This window comes from Rhinoderma darwinii, chromosome 1 (genome assembly GCF_050947455.1).
Source record: "Rhinoderma darwinii isolate aRhiDar2 chromosome 1, aRhiDar2.hap1, whole genome shotgun sequence".
Classification (NCBI taxonomy): Eukaryota; Metazoa; Chordata; class Amphibia; order Anura; family Rhinodermatidae; genus Rhinoderma; species Rhinoderma darwinii.
The window spans coordinates 2,636,286-2,659,868 of record NC_134687.1 but is presented as its reverse complement, the minus strand read 5'-3'; the positions used below and the strand labels follow the sequence as shown (position 1 = coordinate 2,659,868).

Below are 23,583 nucleotides of genomic sequence, written 5' to 3'. Positions count from 1 at the left end.
TACATAAATAATAATATAATATGACATAATTCCCAGAATCCCTCACCTCTCCAGTCATATCCATCTGTTATATACATAGATAATAATATAATATGACATCACTCCCAGAATCCCTCACCCCTCCAGTCATATCCATCTGTTATATACATAGATAATAATATAATATGACATCACTCCCAGAATCCCTCACCTCTCCAGTCATATCCCTGTTATATACATAGATAATAATATAATATGACATCACTCCCAGAATCCCTCCCTCTCCAGTCATATCCATCTGTTATATACATAGATAATAATATAATATGACATCACTCCCAGAATCCCTCACCTCTCCAGTCATATCCATCTGTTATATACATAGATAATATAATATGAGATCACTCCCAGAATCCCTCACCTCTCCAGTCATATCCATCTGTTATATACATAGATAATAATATAATATGACAACACTCCCAGAATCCCTCACCCCTCCAGTCATATCCATCTGTTATATACATAGATAATAATATAATATGACATCACTCCCAGAATCCCTCACCTCTCCAGTCATATCCATCTGTTATATACATAGATAATATAATATGACATCACTCCCAGAATTCCTCACCTCTCCAGTCATATCCATCTGTTATATACATAGATAATAATATAATATGATATCATTCCCAGAATCCCTCACCTGTCCAGTCATATCCATCTGTTATATACATAGATAATAATATAATATGACATCACTCCCAGAATCCCTCACCTCTCCAGTCATATCCATCTGTTATATACATAGATAATAATATAATATGACATCACTCCCAGAATCCCTCACCTCTCCAGTCATATCCATCTGTTATATACATAGATAATAATATAATATGACATCATTCCCAGAATCCCTCACCCCTCCAGTCATATCCATCTGTTATATATATATATAGATAATAATATAATATGACATCATCCCCAGAATCCCTCACCTCTCCAGTCATATCCATCTGTTATATACATAGATAATAATATAATATGACATCACTCCCAGAATCCCTCACCCCTCCAGTCATATCCATCTGTTATATACATAGATAATAATATAATGTGACATCTCTCCCAGAATCCCTCACCTCTCCAGTCATATCCATCTGTTATATACATAGATAATAATATAATATGACATCACTCCCAGAATCCGTCACCTCTCCAGTCATACCCATCTGTTATATATATAGATAATAATATAATATGACATCACTCCCAGAATCCCTCACCTCTCCAGTCATATCCATCTGTAATATACATAGATAATATAATATGACATCACTCCCAGAATCCCTCACCTCTCCAGTCATATCCATCTGTAATATACATAGATAATATAATATGACATCATACCCAGAATCCCTCACTCCTCCAGTCATATCCATCTGTTATATACATAGATAATAATATAATATGACATCACTCCCAGAATCCCTCACCTCTCCAGTCATACCCATCTGTTATATATATAGATAATAATATAATATGACATCACTCCCAGAATCCCTCACCTCTCCAGTCATATCCATCTGTAATATAATATGACATCACTCCCAGAATCCCTCACCTCTCCAGTCATATCCATCTGTTATATACATAGATAATAATATAATATGACATCATTCACAGAATCCCTCACCTCTCCAGTCATATCCATCTGTTATATACATAGATAATAATATAATGTGACATCACTCCCAGAATCCCTCACCTCTCCAGTCATATCCATCTGTTATATACATAGATAATAATATAAAATGACATCACTCCCAGAATCCCTCACCTCTCCAGTCATATCCATCTGTTATATACATAGATAATAATATAATATGACATCATTCCCAGAATCCCTCACCTCTCCAGTCATATCCATCTGTTATATATATATAGATAATAAAATAATATGACATCACTCCCAGAATCCCTCACCCCTCCAGTCATATCCATCTGTTATATACATAGATAATATAATATGACATCACTCCCAGAATTCCTCACCTCTCCAGTCATATCCATCTGTTATATACATAGATAATAATATAATATGATATCATTCCCAGAATCCCTCACCTGTCCAGTCATATCCATCTGTTATATACATAGATAATAATATAATATGACATCACTCCCAGAATCCCTCACCTCTCCAGTCATATCCATCTGTTATATACATAGATAATAATATAATATGACATCACTCCCAGAATCCCTCACCTCTCCAGTCATATCCATCTGTTATATACATAGATAATAATATAATATGACATCATTCCCAGAATCCCTCACCCCTCCAGTCATATCCATCTGTTATATATATATATAGATAATAATATAATATGACATCATCCCCAGAATCCCTCACCTCTCCAGTCATATCCATCTGTTATATACATAGATAATAATATAATATGACATCACTCCCAGAATCCCTCACCCCTCCAGTCATATCCATCTGTTATATACATAGATAATAATATATGACATCACTCCCAGAATCCCTCACCCCTCCAGTCATATCCATCTGTTATATACATAGATAATAATATAATATGACATCACTCCCAGAATCCCTCACCTCTCCAGTCATATCCATCTGTTATATACATAGATAATATAATATGACATCACTCCCAGAATCCCTCACCTCTCCAGTCATATCCATCTGTTATATACATAGATAATAATATAATATGATATCATTCCCAGAATCCCTCACCTGTCCAGTCATATCCATCTGTTATATACATAGATAATAATATAATATGACATCACTCCCAGAATCCCTCACCTCTCCAGTCATATCCATCTGTTATATACATAGATAATAATATAATATGACATCACTCCCAGAATCCCTCACCTCTCCAGTCATATCCATCTGTTATATACATAGATAATAATATAATATGACATCATTCCCAGAATCCCTCACCCCTCCAGTCATATCCATCTGTTATATATATATATAGATAATAATATAATATGACATCATCCCCAGAATCCCTCACCTCTCCAGTCATATCCATCTGTTATATACATAGATAATAATATAATATGACATCACTCCCAGAATCCCTCACCCCTCCAGTCATATCCATCTGTTATATACATAGATAATAATATAATGTGACATCTCTCCCAGAATCCCTCACCTCTCCAGTCATATCCATCTGTTATATACATAGATAATAATATAATATGACATCACTCCCAGAATCCCTCACCTCTCCAGTCATATCCATCTGTTATATACATAGATAATATATGACATCATTCCCAGAATCCCTCACCTCTCCAGTCATATCCATCTGTTATATACATAGATAATAATATAATATGACACCACTCCCAGAATCCCTCACCTCTCCAGTCATATCCATCTGTAATATACATAGATAATATAATATGACATCACTCCCAGAATCCCTCACCTCTCCAGTCATATCCATCTGTTATATATATAGATAATAATATAATATGACATCACTCCCAGAATCCCTCACCTCTCCAGTCATATCCATCTGTAATATACATAGATAATATAATATGACATCACTCCCAGAATCCCTCACCTCTCCAGTCATACCCATCTGTTATATATATAGATAATAATATAATATGACATCACTCCCAGAATCCCTCACCTCTCCAGTCATATCCATCTGTAATATAATATGACATCACTCCCAGAATCCCTCACCTCTCCAGTCATATCCATCTGTTATATACATAGATAATAATATAATATGACATCATACCCAGAATCCCTCACCTCTCCAGTCATATCCATCTGTAATATACATAGATAATATAATATGACATCACTCCCAGAATCCCTCACCTCTCCAGTCATATCCATCTGTTATATACATAGATAATAATATAATATGACATCACTCCCAGAATTCCTCACCTCTCCAGTCAGCCAGTAGATGATCTCTAGGGTGAGATTTAATATACTCTCCGCCATCTTGTTCCTGTCGCTCCCGTTTCTTGATCTTGTATTGTAGGAACCTGATTGGTCAGAAGATGAGGTGATGTAAGAGCCGCACACAATCCCAGGTAAAATACACACAATAACTGGAGATAATAATAAGGGGAATATTAAAGTGTAGATTTTGTATTGGATTGGATGGATTGGAACAGGAGTTGAATAGTTTGTCAGGGCAGTTCCTCCAAGTTGCACCTTCACACGATCCCTACAGCTAATCACGGGCCGCAGTGGTGACGCCAGTATGTACAGAATGTGACCGCTGAAGACCATCACAGGCCGCAGTGGTGACGGCAGTATGTACAGAATGTGACCGCTGAAGACCATCACGGGCCGCAGTGGTGACGCCAGTATGTACAGAATGTGACTGCTGAAGACCATCACAGGCCGCAGTGGTGACGCCAGTATGTACAGAATGTGACCGCTGAAGACCATCACAGGCCGCAGTGGTGACACCAATATGTACAGAATGTGACCGCTGAAGACCATCACAGGCCGCAGTGGTGACACCAGTATGTACAGAATGTGACCGCTGAAGACCATCACGGGCCGCAGTGGTGACGCCAGTATGTACAGAATGTGACCACTGAAGACCATCACGGGCCGCAGTGGTGACGCCAGTATGTACAGAATGTGACCGCTGAAGACCATCACGGGCCGCAGTGGTGACGCCAGTATGTACAGAATGTGACCACTGAAGACCATCACGGGCCGCAGTGGTGACACCAGTATGTACAGAATGTGACTGCTGAAGACCATCACAGGCCGCAGTGGTGACGCCAGTATGTACAGAATGTGACTGCTGAAGACCATCACGGGCCGCAGTGGTGACACCAGTATGTACAGAATGTGACTGCTGAAGACCATCACGGGCCGCAGTGGTGACACCAGTATGTACAGAATGTGAATGCTGAAGACCATCACAGGCCGCAGTGGTGACACCAGTATGTACAGAATGTGACCGCTGAAGACCATCACGGGCCGCAGTGGTGACGCCAGTATGTACAGAATGTGACCGCTGAAGACCATCACGGGCCGCAGTGGTGACGCCAGTATGTACAGAATGTGACCACTGAAGACCATCACGGGCCGCAGTGGTGACGCCAGTATGTACAGAATGTGACCGCTGTAGACCATCACAGGCCGCAGTGGTGACACCAGTATGTATAGAATGTGACCGCTGAAGACCATCACGGGCCGCAGTGGTGACGCCAGTATGTACAGAATGTGACCGCTGAAGACCATCACGGGCCGCAGTGGTGACGCCAGTATGTACAGAATGTGACCGCTGAAGACCATCACGGGCCGCAGTGGTGACACCAGTATGTACAGAATGTGACCGCTGAAGACCATCACGGGCCGCAGTGGTGACGCCAGTATGTACAGAATGTGACCGCTGTAAACCATCACAGGCCGCAGTGGTGACACCAGTATGTATAGAATGTGACTGCTGAAGACCATCACGGGCCGCAGTGGTGACGCCAGTATGTACAGAATGTGACCGCTGAAGACCATCACGGGCCGCAGTGGTGACGCCAGTATGTACAGAATGTGACTGCTGAAGACCATCACGGGCCGCAGTGGTGACACCAGTATGTATAGAATGTGAATGCTGAAGTCCATGACGGGCCGCAGTGGTGACGCCAGTATGTACAGAATGTGACCGCTGAAGACCATCACGGGCCGCAGTGGTGACGCCAGTATGTACAGAATGTGACCACTGAAGACCATCACGGGCCGCAGTGGTGACGCCAGTATGTACAGAATGTGACCGCTGTAGACCATCACAGGCCGCAGTGGTGACACCAGTATGTATAGAATGTGACCGCTGAAGACCATCACGGGCCGCAGTGGTGACGCCAGTATGTACAGAATGTGACCGCTGAAGACCATCACGGGCCGCAGTGGTGACGCCAGTATGTACAGAATGTGACCGCTGAAGACCATCACGGGCCGCAGTGGTGACACCAGTATGTACAGAATGTGACCGCTGAAGACCATCACGGGCCGCAGTGGTGACGCCAGTATGTACAGAATGTGACCGCTGTAGACCATCACAGGCCGCAGTGGTGACACCAGTATGTATAGAATGTGACTGCTGAAGACCATCACGGGCCGCAGTGGTGACGCCAGTATGTACAGAATGTGACCGCTGAAGACCATCACGGGCCGCAGTGGTGACGCCAGTATGTACAGAATGTGACTGCTGAAGACCATCACGGGCCGCAGTGGTGACACCAGTATGTATAGAATGTGAATGCTGAAGTCCATGACGGGCCGCAGTGGTGACGCCAGTATGTACAGAATGTGACCGCTGAAGACCATCACGGGCCGCAGTGGTGACGCCAGTATGTACAGAATGTGACCACTGAAGACCATCACGGGCCGCAGTGGTGACGCCAGTATGTACAGAATGTGACCGCTGTAGACCATCACAGGCCGCAGTGGTGACACCAGTATGTATAGAATGTGACTGCTGAAGACCATCACGGGCCGCAGTGGTGACGCCAGTATGTACAGAATGTGACCGCTGAAGACCATCACGGGCCGCAGTGGTGACGCCAGTATGTACAGAATGTGACTGCTGAAGACCATCACGGGCCGCAGTGGTGACACCAGTATGTATAGAATGTGAATGCTGAAGTCCATCACGGGCCGCAGTGGTCACGTAACGTATATACAACCAATTCCGGTACAGCATGTCATCTCTGAAGTGGTGTAAAAAGAGACTGGAGGGCAGCACAGGAGCGTCAGCGCCGGGATGTGATAGGTAATTATGGACGGTTTTGTTATCACACATTCACCTGACTGATTTTTTGACAGCTGTACAATCCAATCACACGGAGTGTTTTATTACCGTGGAAAAAGCCTCGACCATCATTCCCAACCAGGGATTTAGAAGGACTAGGTTGGGTACAGGAATCCACCCTAAAGGTCAGCCAGCCAATAACAGAAGCCTAGGTTGGTAGAAAGACGCTGTAAGTGGGCCAAGTGTCCCAGAACTCATAATCAGCAAATAGATCTGTTCTCTCAAGGTAATGACTCGTCAAAACAACGAGACCCCTGTACAACGGAGACAAACGGAAACCATTGGCACCGGATCAGTCACCATTGAAAATCAATAGTGACAGAAATGGAAACCTATGGTTTCCGTGTGTGTCGGTGAGAGCTCCGTTTCGACAGAAAGCTCCGACAGAGCCTCGGAACGGAGCACTAGCGCAGATGTGAACGAAGCCGTACTGCAAACTAAAGAGGAGGGAGAGTCCTGAATTCTGTTTTGTAACTAAATGTAATATTTGCAGAATCTTGTACAATTTGGGACAGAATACACGCGGACCCCGAAATCCTGTTGAACACAGTTTATATCTTATAATGTATCCGGACCGTAACATTCACCATAAGGCTCTGCGGTTGGAATTGGTAAGAACGATAGTTCTAGACCTCTACACTCCTGTCCTCCCGTACGCAGCCTCCACGCTCCTGTCCTCCTGTACGCAGCCTCCACGCTCCTGTCCCCCCCGTACGCAGCCTCCACGCTCCTGTCCCCCCCGTAAGCAGCCTCCACGCTCCTGTCCTCCCCGTAAGCAGCCTCCACGCTCCTGTCCTCCCGCATACAGCCTCCACGCTCCTGTCCCCCCCGCACGCAGCCTCCACGCTCCTGTCCCCCCCGCACGCAGCCTCCACGCTCCTGTCCTCCCGCACGCAGCCCTCACGCTCCTGTCCCCCCGCACGCAGCCCTCACGCTCCTGTCCTCCCGCACGCAGCCCCCACGCTCCTGTCCCCCCGCACGCAGCCCTCACGCTCCTGTCCCCCCGCACGCAGCCTCCACGCTCCTGTCCTCCCGCACGCAGCCCTCACGCTCCTGTCCTCCCGCACGCAGCCCTCACGCTCCTGTCCCCCCGCACGCAGCCCTCACGCTCCTGTCCCCCCGCACGCAGCCCTCACGCTCCTGTCCTCCCGCACGCAGCCCCCACGCTCCTGTCCTCCCGCACGCAGCCCCCACGCTCCTGTCCCCCCGCACGCAGCCCCCACGCTCCTGTCCCCCCCGTACGCAGCCCCCACGCTCCTGTCCCCCCCGTAAGCAGCCCCCACGCTCCTGTCCCCCCCGCACGCAGCCTCCACGCTCCTGTCCCCCCGCACGCAGCCCCCACGCTCCTGTCCCCCCGCACGCAGCCCCCACGCTCCTGTCCCCCCGCACGCAGCCCCCACGCTCCTGTCCCCCCGCACACAGCCCCCACGCTCCTGTCCTCCCGCACACAGCCCCCACGCTCCTGTCCCCCCGCACACAGCCCCCACGCTCCTGTCCCCCCGCACACAGCCCCCACGCTCCTGTCCCCCCGCACACAGCCCCCACGCTCCTGTCCCCCCGCACACAGCCCCCACGCTCCTGTCCCCCCGCACACAGCCCCCACGCTCCTGTCCTCCCGCACACAGCCCCCACGCTCCTGTCCCACGGCATACACTCTATACGGCATACACTCTATACGGCATACACTCTATACGGCATACACTCTATACGGCATACACTCTATACGGCATACACTCTATACGGCATACACTCTATACGGGATAAATATTGTGTTCATCTCATCGTGCGGGTCGTTAGGAACGCAGCAATACCGAGTACGTATAGTTCTATTTACACTTTCCACAATATACGGCTTTCTGCAGGGAAAAAAGGCGACATTCTGTTTTATTTTTAATTTGCTTTTTGTTTTTTTCTAAAACTTTTTGAACAATTTTTTTTAATATTCGCACTATGAGACTTTCTGATTGCCCGTATCATCGCAGTGCAATATGTGTAAAACTCAGGGGCAGCCTGGGAGGTGGAATAGACTTCTGTGTATGGCCGGCCTCAGGGGCATTGTAAGGCCTAGCACCCCAACGGCACCCGCGATCGTGTTCATAGGCTGCCAATGGGGTGGCAATGGGAGAAGCCTTCCTCTGTTTAACCACTTAGATGCTGTGATCAGCCTGAACTGTGGAACCTAAAGGGTTAAACGGCAGGGATTCAAGTATATATCAGTAAACACCTGCAAACAATGGCGCCAGATCAGCCGCTAAACCTGCGCCCCCACATTAATGTAACAGTATGGCGGCTCGTGGCAACTGATATCGAACTGCGAACCACGAATACAGCGCAGATAAGAGGACATAGGCAGACGTGTCAAACCATTCCTTATATCACTGCAGGACACTGGTATATATATATATACACTGATAGTGACAGATAATAGTGCTGTGTATATATATACTGATAGTGACAGATAATAGTGCTGTGTATATATATACTGATAGTGACAGATAATAGTGCTGTGTATATATCTATATACTGATAGTGACAGATAATAGTGCTGTGTATATATATACTGATAGTGACAGATAATAGTGCTGTGTATATATATACTGATAGTGACAGATAATAGTGCTGTGTGTATATATATACTGATAGTGACAGATAATAGTGCAGTGTATATATATATACTGATAGTGACAGATAATAGTGCTGTGTATATATATATACTGATAGTGACAGATAATAGTGCTGTGTATATATATACACTGATAGTGACAGATAATAGTGCGGTGTATATATATACTGATAGTGACAGATAATAGTGCTGTGTATATATATATATACACTGATAGTGACAGATAATAGTGCTGTGTATATATATATACTGATAGTGACAGATAATAGGGCTGTGTATATATATATACTGATAGTGACAGATAATAGTGCTGTGTATATATATATATACTGATAGTGACAGATAATAGTGCAGTGTATATATATATACTGATAGTGACAGATAATAGTGCTGTGTATATATATATATATATATATATACTGATAGTGACAGATAATAGTGCTGTGTATATATATATACTGATAGTGACAGATAATAGTGCTGTATATATATATACACTGATAGTGACAGATAATAGTGCTGTGTATATATACACTGATAGTGACAGATAATAGTGCTGTGTATATATATATACTGATAGTGACAGATAATAGTGCTGTGTATATATATATACTGATAGTGACAGATAATAGTGCTGTGTATATATATATACTGAGTGACAGATAATAGTGCTGTGTATATATATATATACTGATAGTGACAGATAATAGTGCTGTGTATATATATATATACTGATAGTGACAGATAATAGTGCTGTGTATATATATATACTGATAGTGACAGATAATAGTGCTGTGTATATATATACTGATAGTGACAGATAATAGTGCTGTGTATATATATACTGATAGTGACAGATAATAGTGCTGTGTGTATATATATACTGATAGTGACAGATAATAGTGCTGTGTATATATATATACTGATAGTGACAGATAATAGTGCTGTGTATATATATACTGATAGTGACAGATAATAGTGCTGTGTATATATATACTGATAGTGACAGATAATAGTGCTGTGTGTATATATACACTGATAGTGACAGATAATAGTGCTGTGTATATATATATATATATATACTGATAGTGACAGATAATAGTGCTGTGTATATATATATACTGATAGTGACAGATAATAGTGCTGTGTATATATATACTGATAGTGACAGATAATAGTGCTGTGTATATATATATATACTGATAGTGACAGATAATAGTGCTGTGTATATATATACACTGATAGTGACAGATAATAGTGCTGTGTATATATATATATATATATATACTGATAGTGACAGATAATAGTGCTGTGTATATATATATATATACTGATAGTGACAGATAATAGTGCTGTGTATATATATATATACTGATAGTGACAGATAATAGTGCTGTGTATATATATACTGATAGTGACAGATAATAGTGCTGTGTATATATATACTGATAGTGACAGATAATAGTGCTGTGTGTATATATATATATATATATACTGATAGTGACAGATAATAGTGCTGTGTATATATATATACTGATAGTGACAGATAATAGTGCTGTGTATATATATATACACTGATAGTGACAGATAATAGTGCTGTGTATATATATATACTGATAGTGACAGATAATAGTGCCGTGTATATATATATACTGATAGTGACAGATAATAGTGCTGTGTATATATATACTGATAGTGACAGATAATAGTGCTGTGTGTATATATATACTGATAGTGACAGATAATAGTGCTGTGTATATATATATACTGATAGTGACAGATAATAGTGCTGTGTATATATATACTGATAGTGACAGATAATAGTGCTGTGTGTATATATATACTGATAGTGACAGATAATAGTGCTGTGTATATATATATATATACACTGATAGTGACAGATAATAGTGCTGTGTATATATATATACTGATAGTGACAGATAATAGTGCTGTGTATATATATATACTGATAGTGACAGATAATAGTGCTGTGTATATATATATACTGATAGTGACAGATAATAGTGCTGTGTATATATATATACACTGATAGTGACAGATAATAGTGCTGTGTATATATATATACTGATAGTGACAGATAATAGTGCTGTGTATATATATATACTGATAGTGACAGATAATAGTGCTGTGTATATATATACTGATAGTGACAGATAATAGTGCTGTGTATATATATATACTGATAGTGACAGATAATAGTGCTGTGTATATATATACTGATAGTGACAGATAATAGTGCTGTATATATATATATACTGATAGTGACAGATAATAGTGCTGTGTATATATATACTGATAGTGACAGATAGTAGTGCTGTATATATATATATATATACTGATAGTGACAGATAATAGTGCGGTGTATATATATATACTGATAGTGACAGATAATAGTGCTGTGTATATATATACTGATAGTGACAGATAATAGTGCTGTGTATATATATATATATACTGATAGTGACAGATAATAGTGCTGTGTATATATATATATATATATATACTGATAGTGACAGATAATAGTGCTGTGTATATATATATATATATACTGATAGTGACAGATAATAGTGCTGTGTATATATATATATACTGATAGTGACAGATAATAGTGCTGTGTATATATATACTGATAGTGACAGATAATAGTGCTGTGTATATATATACTGATAGTGACAGATAATAGTGCTGTGTATATATATACTGATAGTGACAGATAATAGTGCTGTGTATATATATATACTGATAGTGACAGATAATAGTGCTGTGTATATATATATATACTGATAGTGACAGATAATAGTGCTGTGTATATATATACACTGATAGTGACAGATAATAGTGCTGTGTATATATATATATATACTGATAGTGACAGATAATAGTGCTGTGTATATATATATATACTGATAGTGACAGATAATAGTGCTGTGTATATATATACTGATAGTGACAGATAATAGTGCTGTATATATATATATACTGATAGTGACAGATAATAGTGCTGTGTATATATATATATACTGATAGTGACAGATAATAGTGCTGTGTATATATATACTGATAGTGACAGATAATAGTGCTGTGTATATATATACTGATAGTGACAGATAATAGTGCTGTGTATATATATATATATACTGATAGTGACAGATAATAGTGCTGTGTATATATATACACTGATAGTGACAGATAATAGTGCTGTGTATATATATACTGATAGTGACAGATAATAGTGCTGTGTATATATATACTGATAGTGACAGATAATAGTGCTGTGTATATATATACTGATAGTGACAGATAATAGTGCTGTGTATATATATATATACTGATAGTGACAGATAATAGTGCTGTGTATATATATATACTGATAGTGACAGATAATAGTGCTGTGTATATATATACTGATAGTGACAGATAATAGTGCTGTGTATATATATATATACTGATAGTGACAGATAATAGTGCTGTGTATATATATACTGATAGTGACAGATAATAGTGCTGTGTATATATATATACTGATAGTGACAGATAATAGTACTGTGTATATATATATATATACTGATAGTGACAGATAATAGTGCTGTGTGTATATATATATATATATACTGATAGTGACAGATAATAGTGCTGTGTATATATATACTGATAGTGACAGATAATAGTGCTGTGTATATATATATACTGATAGTGACAGATAATAGTGCTGTGTGTATATATACTGATAGTGACAGATAATAGTGCTGTGTATATATATACTGATAGTGACAGATAATAGTGCTGTGTATATATATATACTGATAGTGACAGATAATAGTGCTGTGTGTATATATATACTGATAGTGACAGATAATAGTGCTGTGTATATATATATACTGATAGTGACAGATAATAGCGCTGTGTATATATATACTGATAGTGACAGATAATAGTGCTGTGTATATATATACTGATAGTGACAGATAATAGTGCTGTGTATATATATATATACTGATAGTGACAGATAATAGTGCTGTGTATATAAATATATATATATATATACTGATAGTGACAGATAATAGTGCTGTGTATATATATATATATATATACTGATAGTGACAGACAATAGTGCTGTGTATATATATATATACTGATAGTGACAGATAATAGTGCTGTGTATATATATATACTGATAGTGACAGATAATAGTGCTGTGTATATATACACTGATAGTGACAGATAATAGTGCTGTGTATATATATATACTGATAGTGACAGATAATAGTGCTGTGTATATATATATACTGATAGTGACAGATAATAGTGCTGTGTATATATATACACTGATAGTGACAGATAATAGTGCTGTGTATATATATATACTGATAGTGACAGATAATAGTGCTGTGTATATATATACACTGATAGTGACAGATAATAGTGCTGTGTATATATATATACTGATAGTGACAGATAATAGTGCTGTGTATATATATATACTGATAGTGACAGACAATAGTGCTGTATATATATATATACTGATAGTGACAGATAATAGTGCTGTGTATATATATATACTGATAGTGACAGATAATAGTGCTGTGTATATATATATATACTGATAGTGACAGATAATAGTGCTGTGTATATATATACTGATAGTGACAGATAATAGTGCTGTGTATATATATACTGATAGTGACAGATAATAGTGCTGTGTATATATATATACTGATAGTGACAGATAATAGTGCTGTGTATATATATACACTGATAGTGACAGATAATAGTGCTGTGTATATATATATACTGATAGTGACAGATAATAGTGCTGTGTATATATATACACTGATAGTGACAGATAATAGTGCTGTGTATATATATATACTGATAGTGACAGATAATAGTGCTGTGTATATATATATACTGATAGTGACAGACAATAGTGCTGTGTATATATATATATACTGATAGTGACAGATAATAGTGCTGTGTATATATATATATACTGATAGTGACAGATAATAGTGCTGTGTATATATACACTGATAGTGACAGATAATAGTGCTGTGTATATATATATACTGATAGTGACAGATAATAGTGCTGTGTATATATATATACTGATAGTGACAGATAATAGTGCTGTGTATATATACTGATAGTGACAGATAATAGTGCTGTGTATATATATATACTGATAGTGACAGATAATAGTGCTGTATATATATATATACTGATAGTGACAGATAATAGTGCTGTGTATATATATATACTGATAGTGACAGATAATAGTGCTGTGTATATATATATATACTGATAGTGACAGATAATAGTGCTGTGTATATATATACTGATAGTGACAGATAATAGTGCTGTGTATATATATACTGATAGTGACAGATAATAGTGCTGTGTTTATATATACTGATAGTGACAGACAATAGTGCTGTGTATATATATATACTGATAGTGACAGATAATAGTGCTGTGTATATATATATACTGATAGTGACAGATAATAGCGCTGTGTTTATATATATACTGATAGTGACAGATAATAGTGCTGTGTATATATATATATACTGATAGTGACAGATAATAGTGCTGTATATATATATATACTGATAGTGACAGATAATAATGCTGTGTATATATATATACTGATAGTGACAGATAATAGTGCTGTGTATATATATACTGATAGTGACAGATAATAGTGCTGTGTGTATATATACGGATAGTGACAGACAATAGTGCTGTGTATATATATATACTGATAGTGACAGATAATAGTGCTGTGTATATATATATATACTGATAGTGACAGATAATAGTGCTGTGTATATATATATACTGATAGTGACAGATAATAGCGCTGTGTTTATATATATATACTGATAGTGACAGATAATAGTGCTGTGTATATATATACTGATAGTGACAGATAATAGTGCTGTGTATATATATACTGATAGTGACAGATAATAGTGCTGTGTATATATATACTGATAGTGACAGATAATAGTGCTGTGTATATATATATATATACACTGATAGTGACAGATAATAGTGCTGTGTATATATATATACTGATAGTGACAGATAATAGTGCTGTATATATATATATACTGATAGTGACAGATAATAGTGCTGTGTGTATATATACTGATAGTGACAGATAATAGTGCTGTGTATATATATACTGATAGTGACAGATAATAGTGCTGTGTATATATATACTGATAGTGACAGATAAAAGTGCTGTGTATATATATACTGATAGTGACAGATAATAGTGCTGTGTATATATATATATATACACTGATAGTGACAGATAATAGTGCTGTGTATATATATACTGATAGTGACAGATAATAGTGCTGTGTGTATATATATATATACACTGATAGTGACAGATAATAGTGCTGTGTATATATATATATACTGATAGTGACAGATAATAGTGCTGTGTATATATATATACTGATAGTGACAGATAATAGTGCTGTATATATATATATATACTGATAGTGACAGATAATAGTGCTGTGTATATATATATACTGATAGTGACAGATAATAGTGCTGTGTATATATATATACTGATAGTGACAGATAATAGTGCTGTGTATATATATATATATACTGATAGTGACAGATAATAGTGCTGTGTATATATATATACTGATAGTAACAGATAATAGTGCTGTGTATATATATATACTGATAGTGACAGATAATAGTGCTGTATATATATATATACTGATAGTGACAGATAATAGTGCTGTGTATATATATATATATACTGATAGTGACAGATAATAGTGCTGTGTATATATATATACTGATAGTAACAGATAATAGTGCTGTGTATATATATATACTGATAGTGACAGATAATAGTGCTGTATATATATATATATATACTGATAGTGACAGATAATAGTGCTGTGTATATATATATACTGATAGTGACAGATAATAGTGCTGTGTATATATATACTGATAGTGACAGATAATAGTGCTGTGTATATATATACTGATAGTGACAGATAATAGTGCTGTGTATATACATATACTGATAGTGACAGATAATAGTGCTGTGTGTATATATATATATACTGATAGTGACAGATAATAGTGCTGTGTATATATATATACTGATAGTGACAGATAATAGTGCTGTATATATATATATATACTGATAGTGACAGATAATAGTGCTGTGTATATATATACACTGATAGTGACAGATAATAGTGCTGTGTATATATATATACTGATAGTAACAGATAATAGTGCTGTGTATATATATATACTGATAGTGACAGATAATAATGCTGTATATATATATATATACTGATAGTGACAGATAATAGTGCTGTGTATATATATATACTGATAGTGACAGATAATAGTGCTGTGTATATATATATACTGATAGTGACAGATAATAGTGCTGTGTATATATATACTGATAGTGACAGATAATAGTGCTGTGTATATATATACTGATAGTGACAGATAATAGTGCTGTATATATATATATACTGATAGTGACAGATAATAGTGCTGTGTATATATATACTGATAGTGACAGATAATAGTGCTGTGTATATATATACTGATAGTGACAGATAATAGTGCTGTGTGTATATATACTGATAGTGACAGATAATAGTGCTGTGTATATATATACTGATAGTGAAAGATAAAAGTGCTGTGTATATATATACTGATAGTGACAGATAATAGTGCTGTGTATATATATATATATATATACTGATAGTGACAGATAATAGTGCTGTGTATATATATACTGATAGTGACAGATAATAGTGCTGTGTATATATATATATATATACTGATAGTGACAGATAATAGTGCTGTATATATATATACTGATAGTGACAGATAATAGTGCTGTGTATATATATACTGATAGTGACAGATAATAGTGCTGTGTATATATATATATATACTGATAGTGACAGATAATAGTGCTGTGTATATATATACTGATAGTGACAGATAATAGTGCTGTGTGTATATATACTGATAGTGACAGATAATAGTGCTGTGTATATATATATACTGATAGTGACAGATAATAGTGCTGTGTATATATATATACTGATAGTGACAGATAATAGTGCTGTGTGTATATATACTGATAGTGACAGATAATAGTGCTGTGTATATATATATACTGATAGTGACAGATAATAGTGCTGTATATATATATACTGATAGTGACAGATAATAGTGCTGTGTATATATATATACTGATAGTGACAGATAATAGTGCTGTGTATATATATATATACTGATAGTGACAGATAATAGTGCTGTGTGTATATATACTGATAGTGACAGATAATAGTGCTGTGTATATATATATACTGATAGTGACAGATAATAGTGCTGTGTATATATATATACTGATAGTGACAGATAATAGTGCTGTGTATATATATACTGATAGTGACAGATAATAGTGCTGTGTATATATATACTGATAGTGACAGATAATAGTGCTGTGTATATATATATATATATATACTGATAGTGACAGATAATAGTGCTGTGTATATATATACTGATAGTGACAGATAATAGTGCTGTGTGTATATATACTGATAGTGACAGATAATAGTGCTGTGTATATATATATACTGATAGTGACAGATAATAGTGCTGTGTATATATATATACTGATAGTGACAGATAATAGTGCTGTGTGTATATATACTGATAGTGACAGATAATAGTGCAGTGTATATATATATACTGATAGTGACAGATAATAGTGCTGTATATATATATACTGATAGTGACAGATAATAGTGCTGTGTATATATATATACTGATAGTGACAGATAATAGTGCTGTGTATATATATATATACTGATAGTGACAGATAATAGTGCTGTGTGTATATATACTGATAGTGACAGATAATAGTGATGTATATATATACACTGATAGTGACAGATAATAGTGCTGTGTATATATATACTGATGGTGACAGATAATAGTGCTGTGTATATATATACTGATAGTGACAGATAATAGTGCTGTGTATATATATATACTGATAGTGACAGATAACAGTGCTGTGTATATATATACTGATAGTGACAGATAATAGTGCTGTGTATATATATACTGATAGTGACAGATAATAGTGCTGTGTATATATATATACTGATAGTGACAGATAATAGTGCTGTGTATACATATACTGATAGTGACAGATAATAGTGCTGTGTATATATATATATATATATACTGATAGTGACAGATAATAGTGCTGTGTATATATATACTGATAGTGACAGATAATAGTGCTGTGTGTATATATATATATATATACGGATAGTGACAGATAATAGTGCTGTGTATATATATATATATACTGACAGATAATAGTGCTGTGTGTATATATATACTGATAGTGACAGATAATAGTGCTGTATATATATACTGATAGTGACAGATAATAGTGCTGTGTATATATATACTGATGGTGACAGATAATAGTGCTGTGTATATATATACTGATAGTGACAGATAATAGTGCTGTGTATATATATATATACTGATAGTGACAGATAACAGTGCTGTGTATATATATACTGATAGTGACAGATAATAGTGCTGTGTATATATATACTGATAGTGACAGATAATAGTGCTGTGTATATATATACTGATAGTGACAGATAATAGTGCTGTGTATATATATACTGATAGTGACAGATAATAGTGCTGTGTATATATATACTGATAGTGACAGATAATAGTGCTGTGTATATATATATACTGATAGTGACAGATAATAGTGCTGTGTATATATATACTGATAGTGACAGATAATAGTGCTGTGTATATATATACTGATAGTGACAGATAATAGTGCTGTGTATATATATATACTGATAGTGACAGATAACAGTGCTGTGTATATATATACTGATAGTGACAGATAATAGTGCTGTGTATATATATACTGATAGTGACAGATAATAGTGCTGTGTATATATATATATATACTGATAGTGACAGATAATAGTGCTGTGTATATATACTGATAGTGACAGATAATAGTGCTGTGTATATATATATATATACGGATAGTGACAGATAATAGTGCTGTGTGTATATATATACTGATAGTAACAGATAATAGTGCTGTGTATATATATATACTGATAGTGACAGATAATAGTGCTGTATATATATATACTGATAGTGACAGATAATAGTGCTGTGTATATATATATATACTGATAGTGACAGATAATAGTGCTGTGTATATATATATACTGATAGTGACAGATAATAGTGCTGTGTGTATATATATACTGATAGTGACAGATAATAGTGCTGTGTATATATATACTGATAGTGACAGATAATAGTGCTGTGTATATATATACTGACAGATAATAGTGCTGTGTATATATATATACTGATAGTGACAGATAATAGTGCTGTGTATATATATACTGATAGTGACAGATAATAGTGCTGTGTATATATATACTGATAGTGACAGATAATAGTGCTGTGTATATATATACTGATAGTGACAGATAATAGTGCTGTGTATATATATATATACACTGATAGTGACAGATAATAGTGCTGTGTATACATATACTGATAGTGACAGATAATAGTGCTGTGTATATATATATATACACTGATAGTGACAGATAATAGTGCTGTGTATATATATACTGATAGTGACAGATAATAGTGCTGTGTATATATATACGGATAGTGACAGATAATAGTGCTGTATATATATATACTGATAGTGACAGATAATAGTGCTGTGTATATATATATATACTGATAGTGACAGATAATAGTGCTGTGTATATATATATATACTGATAGTGACAGATAATAGTGCTGTGTGTATATATATACTGATAGTGACAGATAATAGTGATGTATATATATACTGATAGTGACAGATAATAGTGCTGTGTATATATATACTGATAGTGACAGATAATAGTGCTGTGTGTATATATACTGATAGTGACAGATAATAGTGCTGTGTATATATATATATACTGATAGTGACAGATAATAGTGCTGTGTATATATATATATACTGATAGTGACAGATAATAGTGCTGTGTATATATATATATACTGATAGTGACAGATAATAGTGCTGTGTGTATATATATACTGATAGTGACAGATAATAGTGCTGTATATATATACTGATAGTGACAGATAATAGTGCTGTGTATATATATACTGATAGTGACAGATAATAGTGCTGTGTATATATATATACTGATAGTGACAGATAATAGCGCTGTGTATATATATATATATACTGATAGTGACAGATAATAGTGCTGTGTATATATATACTGATAGTGACAGATAATAGTGCTGTGTATATATATATATACTGATAGTGACAGATAATAGTGCTGTATATATATATATACTGATAGTGACAGATAATAGTGCTGTATATATATATACTGATAGTGACAGATAATAGTGCGGTGTATATATATATACTGATAGTGACAGATAATAGTGCTGTGTATATATATATATATATATACTGATAGCGACAGATAATAGTGCTGTGTATATATATATACTGATAGTGACAGATAATAGTGCTGTGTATATATATACTGATAGTGACAGATAATAGTGCTGTGTATATATATATATACTGATAGTGACAGATAATAGTGCTGTATATATATATACTGATAGTGACAGATAATAGTGCGGTGTATATATATATACTGATAGTGACAGATCATAGTGCTGTGTATATATATATATATATATACTGATAGCGACAGATAATAGTGCTGTGTATATATATATATATATACTGATAGTGACAGATAATAGTGCTGTATATATATACTGATAGTGACAGATAATAGTGCTGTGTATATATATATACTGATAGTGACAGATAATAGTGCTGTGTATATATATACTGATAGTGACAGATAATAGTGCTGTGTGTATATATATACTGATAGTGACAGATAATAGTGCTGTGTATATATACTGATAGTGACAGATAATAGTGCTGTGTATATATATATATATATATATATATATATATACTGATAGTGACAGATAATAGTGCTGTGTATATATATACTGATAGTGACAGATAATAGTGCTGTGTATATATATATATATATACTGATAGTGACAGATAATAGCGCTGTGTGTATATATATACTGATAGTGACAGATAATAGTGCTGTATATATATATATACATACTGATAGTGACAGATAATAGTGCTGTGTATATATATATATATACTGATAGTGACAGATAATAGTGCTGTGTATATATATATATATATATATATATACTGATAGTGACAGATAATAGTGCTGTGTATACATATATACACGGATAGTCACAGATAATAGTGCTGTGTATATATATATATATATATATATATACTGATAGTGACAGATAATAGTGCTGTGTATATATATATATATACTGATAGTGACAGATAATAGTGCTGTATATATATATACTGATAGTGACAGATAATAGTGCTGTATATATATATACTGATAGTGACAGATAATAGTGCTGTGTATATATATATACTGATAGTGACAGATAATAGTGCTGTGTGTATATATACTGATAGTGACAGATAATAGTGCTGTGTATATATATATACTGATAGTGACAGATAATAGTGCTGTGTATATATATATACTGATAGTGACAGATAATAGTGCTGTGTATATATATATATATACTGATAGTGACAGATAATAGTGCTGTGTATATATATACTGATAGTGACAGATAATAGTGCTGTGTATATATATATATATATACTGATAGTGACAGATAATAGTGCTGTGTATATATACACTGATAGTGACAGATAATAGTGCTGTGTATATATATACTGATAGTGACAGATAATAGTGCTGTATATATATATACTGATAGTGACAGATAATAGTGCTGTGTATATATATATATATATACTGATAGTGACAGATAATAGTGCTGTGTATATATATATACTGATAGTGACAGATAATAGTGCTGTGTGTATATATATACTGATAGTGACAGATAATAGTGCTGTGTATATATATATATACTGATAGTGACAGATAATAGTGCGGTGTATATATATATACTGATAGTGACAGATAATAGTGCTGTGTATATATATACTGATAGTGACAGATAATAGTGCTGTGTGTATATATATATATATATACTGATAGTGACAGATAATAGTGCTGTGTATATACACTGATAGTGACAGATAATAGTGCTGTATATATATATATACACTGATAGTGACAGATAATAGTGCTGTGTATATATATATATACTGATAGTGACAGATAATAGTGCTGTGTATATATATACTGATAGTGACAGATAATAGTGCTGTGTATATATATATATACTGATAGTGACAGATAATAGTGCTGTGTATATATATATATACTGATAGTGACAGATAATAGTGCTGTGTGTATATATATATATACACTGATAGTGACAGATAATAGTGCTGTGTATATATACACACTGATAGTGACAGATAATAGTGCTGTGTATATATATACTGATAGTGACAGATAATAGTGCTGTGTATATATATACTGATAGTGACAGATAATAGTGCTGTGTATATATACTGATAGTGACAGATAATAGTGCTGTGTATATATATACTGATAGTGACAGATAATAGTGCTGTGTGTATATATACTGATAGTGAGATAATAGGGCTGTGTATATATATACTGATAGTGACAGATAATAGTGCTGTGTATATATATATACTGATAGTGACAGATAATAGCGCTGTGTTTATATATATATACTGATAGTGACAGATAATAGTGCTGTGTATATATATACTGATAGTGACAGATAATAGTGCTGTGTATATATATACTGATAGTGACAGATAATAGTGCTGTGTATATATATATATACTGATAGTGACAGATAATAGTGCTGTGTATATATATATATACTGATAGTGACAGATAATAGTGAGGTGTATATATATATACTGATAGTGACAGATAATAGTGC

At 35.5% G+C, this 23,583-nt stretch overlaps 1 protein-coding gene across 1 annotated transcript in view; it reads right to left on the bottom strand.

Moving 5' to 3' along the window:
* LOC142748296 (uncharacterized) overlaps window positions 1-23,583 on the bottom strand; it is a 51,189-nt gene that overhangs the window by 8,964 nt on the left and 18,642 nt on the right. The window contains exon 2 of the mRNA XM_075855396.1: window positions 3,950-4,050. Coding sequence (XP_075711511.1) covers window positions 3,950-4,006 — 57 coding nt within the window. The 5' untranslated portion in view covers window positions 4,007-4,050. The remainder of the gene's footprint in view (window positions 1-3,949; window positions 4,051-23,583) is intronic.